General features: G+C 38.8%; 1 protein-coding gene across 2 annotated transcripts in view; it reads left to right on the top strand.

Annotated features, from left to right (window-relative positions):
- The first annotated feature begins 461 nt into the window (after positions 1-461).
- The window catches only part of LOC112159521 (macrophage mannose receptor 1), a 9,727-nt gene continuing 2,082 nt past the window's right edge, over positions 462-8,106 (top strand). Inside the window, exons 1-5 of one of the 2 annotated variants that reach the window (XM_024293645.2) lie at positions 462-573; positions 725-818; positions 5,045-5,235; positions 6,571-6,790; positions 7,452-7,784. In XM_024293645.2, the coding sequence (XP_024149413.1) occupies positions 731-818; positions 5,045-5,235; positions 6,571-6,790; positions 7,452-7,784 (832 nt within the window). In that variant the 5' untranslated portion in view covers positions 462-573; positions 725-730. Of the gene's footprint in view, positions 819-5,044; positions 5,236-6,570; positions 6,791-7,451; positions 7,785-8,106 lie in introns of both variants that reach the window. The other variant, XM_024293644.2, reaches the window with a different exon arrangement.

Below are 8,106 nucleotides of genomic sequence, written 5' to 3'. Positions count from 1 at the left end.
CTCTGCTTGATCCTACTGCTTGATGTTAGTGCTTCAAATATGAGCTTGCTGCTTTCTTTGCTATGATATTTTAGCAGCTGCTCTCTAAATCCGATACATTTGTCTGGCCTCAATCTGCCTTTATCTACAAAAACCCGTGTGTGTCTGAATCAGCCACATTTCTCTTCATAGTATGATGATCATAAGTTTTCATGAAATATCAAAGGTTTTCAAATCTTGTCGAAGACATTCAACTTTTTCAGGCTTTTCAGCCGCAGACATCTTTTTTCTTCCCCATATTGCTTAAAAATGTTGGTCTGCTTAATAATGTGGAACGTCCTTTTTAAGTAGTTTTTCCTTTAATTAAACTCACCTGGAAAACTAATGATCACAGGTGTCTGAGATTGTGACTGAAAAACAAAATATGCAGCTGGAATCGTCAAAGTAAGAAAAATGATGATAGCTTTTCAGTTCCTTCAGCGTTTAGACGTCATGTTCATCCCTTTTGTTTATCTCCATAGACAAATGAGGGTCAGCCTGTAAACTGAGGCTCTCTTCTTTGACTTCCATGGAACACCTTCGTACGAATGTCAGGTGATCTTCTGCCCTGAGAGTCAAATCAGTCATTTGGGTTCTGAAAGCGCCTTGAGGTTTTTTTTGTTTTTATTGAACGTGTCAGAATAAACATCTGCTGTCTTAAATGCAAATGGTTTTACATCAGAATTTTGCATGTTTCTGCTAAAAGCCAGAGATGTTAAATATCTGCAGTCACAGCCTCAGGGAGCAAAACAGAGAACAAACAATGGAGAACCTTCTTCTGTTCATCATTTCTGCATCAGGCAAGTATTCATTTTATTCTGATGCTTGTGTCTGATTCGAATTCAAACTTTAAGATGACATTTTCTGTTATTGAAATCTTACAGTTGTTCTTCCTAATGTGTTTCACAGAGTATTAGTCCTAAAGGGCAAATTCATCTCTATCACTCTATGAGGCACCTATTGTCAAAGTTATGCAATTAAAAACTATGACAGTTTTTCTCATATTTAGGCATTTTAATACCTTTATAAACTAAATTTAAATGATAAATCTTAAGGCTATTTTATATTTAAATATTAAATCTAAATCTACATGTTAAATATAAATGCTAGATCTCTATGTAAATACTAAATCTAAATGTTAAATTGTTCACCTTCCGGCTTATCCCTTCAGGGGTCACCACAGTAAATCAGCTTTCACTGATTTGCACATTTGGTTCCAGTTTTATGCTGGATTCCCCTTCTGACACAACCCTGTGTTTTATTTGGGCTGGGGACCAGCACAGGGACACCCAGACTGCATCCCCCATAGCTCATTGTAGTTTCTAGAACACCAGTCCTACACCTAAGCAACTGAGCCATCCATCCGCCTTAATCTAAATATTAAATATAAATCCACTCATTTTCTGTCGCCAACCCTGTTGAGCAAAGGAGGGGTACATTCTGGACTGGTATGCAGTCCATCACAAGGCCACACAACTATAAATCAAACTATGAAGTGTGCTTTTGGACTGTAGAAGTGGTAAGGCAAGGCAAGTTTATTTGTATAGCACATTTCATGTACAATTCAAAGCGCTTTACATGAAACATTAAAAGAAACAATCAATAGACAGAGTAAAGGTGTGATCATTTAAATGAAACTAAAAGAAAGTAAAACGATTTTAATTTAAAACAAGTATAGATAAACAGTGCGGATGTAAACTATTGAGTACATATTAATCAAATGCAGCTGAGAACAGGTGAGTCTTTAACCTGGATTTAAATACACTGAGTGTTTCAGCAGATCTAATGTTTTCTGGAAGTCTATTCCAGATTTGTGCAGTATAGAAGCTGAACGCAGCTTCTCCATGTTTAGTTCTGACTCTAGGAACTGATAAAAGACCAGATCCAGATGACCGGAGAGGTCTGGCTGGTACATACTGGGTCAGGAGGTCAGTCATGTATTTTGGTGCTAAACCATTCAAAGCTTTATAAACCAGTAACAGAACTTTAAAGTCTATCCTCTGACAGACAGGTAACCAGTGTAAAGACCTCAGAACTGGACTGATGTGGTCTACTTTCTTGGTCCTTGTGAGAACCCGAGCAGCAGAGTTCTGAATAAGCTGCAGTTTCCTGATGGATTTTTTTGGTAGCACTGAGATCCAGTAAAACTACCACTGACATATTTCCACTGTCTGTATTCAAACGTATGTCATTAGTCACTTTGGTTGAACCACAGCGTTTCAGTGCTGTGGTTCTGTCTGAAGCCGGACTGGAAGACATCATACCAGTTGTTTTTTGTTAGAAATTCATTTAACTGATGGAAAACAGCTTTTTCAATGATCTTACTTAAAAATGGCAGGTTTGATATCGGTCTGTAGTTGTTCATTTGAGTTTTGTCTAGACTGTCCTTTTTTAGGGGAGGTTTGATTACAGCTGTTTTCAGTGGTTCTGGGAAAACACCAGATGTTAATGACAAGTTGACAATCTGGAGCAGGGCTGGTTCCAGGATCTTTGAAACTTTTTTGAAAAAGCTTGTGGGTAAAATATCCAGACAGCAGGAGGAGGAGTTCAGTTGACATAGAATGTCCTGCAGTTCTTTACTGTTTATGGGTTGAAACTGAGCCATTGGGTTTATACTGGTTTCTAGTGGATAAGGTTCATATACTGGGCTTGTAGTTGCTAAACCAATTTTTCTCTAATATTACTGACTTTGTCCCTGAAGAATTTAGCAAAGTCATTACAGGCTTTGGTGGAGTAAAGTTCTGGTGCCACAGACACAGGGGGTTTTGTCAACCTGTCGACTACAGCGAATAAGGCCCGAGCATTATGGGAGTTTTTGGTAATAATTTCAGAAAAATAGGACTTCCTTGCATTGCTTAGTTGTAAATTATAAAAGTGAAGTTTCTCTTTATAGATGTTGTAATCACCCTGTAGTTTAGAGTTTCTCCATCTGCGTTCAGATTTCCGACACTCTCTTTTTCCGCTCTTCACAAGAATGGAATTTCTCCAAGGAGATTTTTTCCTACCAGAGATCACCTTCAGCTTACTAGGAGCAATACTATCCATGATATTCGACATGTTGGAATTAAAGCTATTAACAAGTTCATTGACTGAATCCCCTGAGAGGGGAGGAATTAGAGGGAAAATCTAGTTGAACATCTCACTAGTATTTTCAGTTATATACCGTTTTGTGTTCTCCTTCCTCAAAACATTTTTGTGTACTGGAATTGTGCTCTCACAGAAAACACATCAGTGATCAGACAGACCTAAATCACATACAGTAACCTTAGAGATGTTCAGACCTTTGGAAATCAATAAATCAAGAATATTACCGCTGTTGTGTGTGGGTTTTGAATCAACCCAAAATTGTCCAGTGTTTTTCAGCTCCTTAGTTCCTTTGTTCTGAAGATTTCCATAATGGTTGTTAAAATCTCCAGCCAAGATTATTCAGTCAAAATCAACACAAATATATATGCAAAATGTATATGTAAATGGAAATTCTAAATTTAAATGTCAAATCTAAATGCTTGCGCTGCTTTTCTTTTTTCTTTATCACCAGTTATTCAGGTTAGAAACGGACCAATCAGAGGCCTCAAAAGCATGGGGTGCCTGCTGGCCCCGCCTCTAATGTTTGATTGAAAGATTTGGCCTTCGAACAAGCCGGATCAAACTCACTCATGATTGGTGACAGTAGTTCCCCCAAAAAACGAGACTCAGACCGACTCGGACTAATCGCTGTTAGGGGGCGGCACTCGGTTACAATATGGCGGCAGACATATGAGAAAGTGATGGCGAAGGCTCTGGCTTGATTTTGTGAGGGCTGGAGGTAAAACAAAAATAGTCTATGTTTATACCACAGCTACCCGAAAGCACAAAGAACCACATGCACTCACACTTAAGTAAGGTTTTTTAGAGTAAGTTAGAGTACCTGAAGAAAACTCATCCACACACACAGGTGGGATTAGAACCAGGCCATTTTCATTGTGGAGCAAGAGTGCTAATCACTACATCATTCCCATAGTTCTATTTCATAACCTGATGAATATGCTAATACTAGAACTTTTCTTCTTGCTGGATCCCTTGTTACAGATAGAACGTGACCCGCTGGCCTTTGCCCTCAAATTTCTAGATACAGCAGCAAAACCACTAAAATACCAGATGGTCTGGTTACCTTCAAAACAATTTATTCCTCGAGTTGTTAAAATGTCAACTATCACTGAGGTTCTCTCCCACAAGCCAATTTGGACAATTAACAGCTTACCGTGTTGTCCGCTCACAAGCCTTCCAGAAGGATCCGGATCATTCAGATCTTCCCATTGTCCCCGCTACAGTCAGGTAGACTCGGTAGGCTGAGACTAATTGGGTTCTCTGGTTGATCACTTGCACTCCCTCATCCGGCCAGGATTGCTGGTAAGATTCATGTCCTAACGTCAAGTTGTTGTGGAACAGCAACAATTTGTGGAGGATGGAACAGTGAAGTCTGTTTTTCTTGATTTATTTTTTAACCAGCAGCTCTGTGACTTTTGGTATGCAAATGGCCTGTATGGAAAAAAAAAGTGTCGAGACAAAAACAGAGCACAGTACATTTATAGACTGATATTACAGTCAGTCGGCCTTCCCTGAACCATTCACTTCCCAGAATTCCCAACCACTCAAGTCAAAAGAAACATCTCTCAGACGACGTTATCATACCTCATAACCAAAACACTACAAGGAAAATATTACATTTCATGCAAAACCCAACTGGAATATATAACATTTCATGCAAAACGCTACTGTGATGAATAACATTGTATTATTATGAGAAGTATGGGCGGCTGTGGGGTAGAGGTAGAGCGGTCGACCTCTAATCGGAATATTGCATTTCTCCTGGTGGTTGGCACCAGCGTGGCGACTATGACTGTAAAATGCTTTTGGGCTCCTAAGAAGATAGTAAAGCGCTCTACAAATATACGTCATTTACACCAGTTACCAGAAGGCTATTCGTTTGTAAAGATAATCTCAGATGAATTTCCCTTCTAACCCGGGTCCTCATTTCTCCCTGCAGCTCTGTGTGCTGCCGACCCACTCCCTAAAATTACATACCACCTCATTTATGACATGAAAACATGGAGCGAAGCTCAGAGCTTCTGCAGAGCGAACTTTACCGACATGATGATCGTGGACAGCCTCGACGACGTGAAGATCCTGATGGACACGGTCGACTCCAACAAACTACTCAACTTGACAAACAGCTCAGTAAGTTATTTTTAATCATTTATCAAAAAATGTCAGGAGTAATAATTATTTCTATTTTTATTACAAACATTACTTTAAAACTTTGAGTCTTATCTGTTGCATGTTTCTAATAAACTATAAAATGTTATATTTAGTCTATGTATACATTTGCATGGGTCATCGTTACCTACTAATACTGAACAGAGGTGTGGTCACATTCTGGAAAACTATCTGGCACATAATGCAAATTCTGTAAACATCCATATGGGGAGTGGTGCCAAAAACGAGCAGGAATAAAAGATTCAAAGATAAAAACAGGAAGTCATTTCATTAGTCCTTTAATTTCTATATATTACTCCTTATGGTGGTGCACGCTCCAGATCATCCAGATCACAAGACCAATTTTATGGAGTATTTCTTTTAAATGTGCCGAGTGCTTCTTTTAACTGTTTTTTTTTTTTTTACATTTTGGCTATCAACTGCAACAGATGGGATTTTGCTTGTTGTGCTTTTATTCTACCTTCAAGACTTTGACGTATCTTCTAGGCCTACACTGCCATTTTTCCATGAGTTTACTTAGCGGACCCAATTCAAAAAATGATGACAGCACTTGTAAACGTAAAGTATAGGGCCACCATGAAATACAAGATAAAGACATTTACAAGAATAAAGTCATAAAATTATGAGAAAAGTTGTAATTTTACAAGAAAAAGTAGCATTTTCATAGATTAAAATCTTATAGTTTATAGTATAAACATCAATGCTGATTTGCATCCTGAGAACTCTTTATCCACTATGAAGCACAAGGTTGGAAGCATCATGGTTTGGGCTGCTTTTCTAACTGATCTGTATGAACGATTGGATGAATGGGGGTCATGTATGGTGAGATATTGGATTGTTTGAGGATGAAACATGGCTAGATTTTCCAGGCCTAGTCAGTCTCAAGACTTCAATCCAATTGAGAATCTGTGGATGGAGTTGACAGTCTTTGTTGCCCAGCAACAGCCCCAAAACATCACAGCTCTTGAGAAGATTTGCATGGAGGACAAGGCAGTAGCTTATTTATTTATTAATGCTTATTCTCTTTCAAGTCGTCATGGGTTTTCTTTCATTTGAAGCCATTTCATTCAGTAAATGTACAGTAACATTTTAAAAATAAATAAAATAACCATTTTAAATTACACAAACAAATTTCCTGGTCTCATGTCACCTCTTTAGCAGGTTGAAACAGGTCACTGTGCATCAATAAAAAAACCCGACATATGTCTTTTGCTGCCTCACAACATTTTAAATGCCAGTTACAGAAGAGAGGAGTGAACAAAACTTTACAGGTTTTAAAGGGATTCATGGTTTCAGGTTGCCTGGATCGGTATGTACAACGATTTGGGCAGCTGGAGTTGGTCGTTGGAGGACAAAAACTTCTACCAACCAGGAGAGGCCGACTTCAGAAACTGGAATACCGGAGAACCAAACTTCCACCTGGGCAAAGTGCAGTGTGTTGAAATGTCCAGTTCTGGTTTGTGGAATGATGCACCTTGTGAGTGGAGCTTCAAACCGATCTGCTCCAGTGTCACAGGTGAGGCAGATTTCAGTTTGTCTGGATGATCGGAAACTTTTTTTTCTCATTTGGTTTGGTTCGCATTCTCATAGTTTTTCCAAGTAAAAATTTGTAAACCAGGTATGTGACAATCAACATACTCATTGAGGGCGGCGTAACACACTTAGAAAACCATCATTCAGAAAATGGTTGAAACGCTTGTCAGTTTAATCACTTTCATTTCATTAAAACTTCTCAATTGTAGCTTAAGTAGAGTAAAGTTAAGCATTTAGTCACAACTGCCCTTACAGGTGCAAAAGAGTTGTCTGCGGGGGAAAAATGGGCGAACGGGGCACTCGCTTCCTGGTTACTTGATTCCTGCTCAAGCTAAATACAGAAAACAAAAATACAGTTCTCGTTTTGGTGCCAATTAATAGGTACTTATTTTACAACATAACAAATTCACTTATTTTTGAAATAAGAGACATGCTAATTATGACGATTTTTTGTTTGTTTCATTTTCAAATAAACTTTTTCTTTAAAACTATAATTTTCTGGATAACTGTAGTTACAAGTAAAAAGTACTTTTTTCAAGAGTAGTGTCTTAAGTGAAAAAACTATTTAAATTTGCAATAATTTTGTCAAATTCTTTAGAAACTGCTCAAACCACCAAGTTCAGTAGCACTTTTTTTGTTTTCAGGAACAAGTGCCACATTTCACTACGTCAACACGTCCATGTCGTGGCCTGACGCTCAGACCTACTGCAGAACTCATTTCACCGATCTGGCCAGCATCAGAAACCAGGCAGAGAACCTGAACATGGTGAATACCAAAATCCTTGGAGAAGACGTCTGGTTCGGTCTTTACAGAGGAGCGTGGAGACTGACTAATGGGAGCCTGCCCACATTGAAGTACTGGCGAGACGGACAACCCAATAGCCACGATGAAGACTGTGCAGTGGCAAACTTTGACGACCAGGGAAAGTGGGAGGACTGGAGCTGTTCTGACAGCAGAGCATCGGTTTGCTACCACAGTAAGTTTTATTCTGAGTTTGAGATTTAAAATGTAAGATTCTCCATTTTTATACAGCTGAGCCGTAGATTGCACCAGATTTAGAAAGAATGTCATGCTGAGGTGAGAGCTTTGTAAAGACAGCTGAAAAGGGAAAATTATTTTACTGCTCTTGGGTTTTAAATGTTGGCTGGAAAAATGGCTGAAGAAACTGTTTTGTTCAAGCTCTTTACTGGGCTTGAAACTGGGATATCAAAACTGGGCAAAGTTTTCAAATGAAAGCTCCACAGCAGCTTTACGATTCTACGTCTAAGTTAGCCTAGCAATGTCCAAAACCATCAGTA

Source organism: Oryzias melastigma, linkage group LG7, assembly GCF_002922805.2.
Source record: "Oryzias melastigma strain HK-1 linkage group LG7, ASM292280v2, whole genome shotgun sequence".
Taxonomy (NCBI): Eukaryota; Metazoa; Chordata; class Actinopteri; order Beloniformes; family Adrianichthyidae; genus Oryzias; species Oryzias melastigma.
Note: the sequence above shows the minus strand (reverse complement) of the source record. Positions and strands in the feature narration are given on the sequence as shown.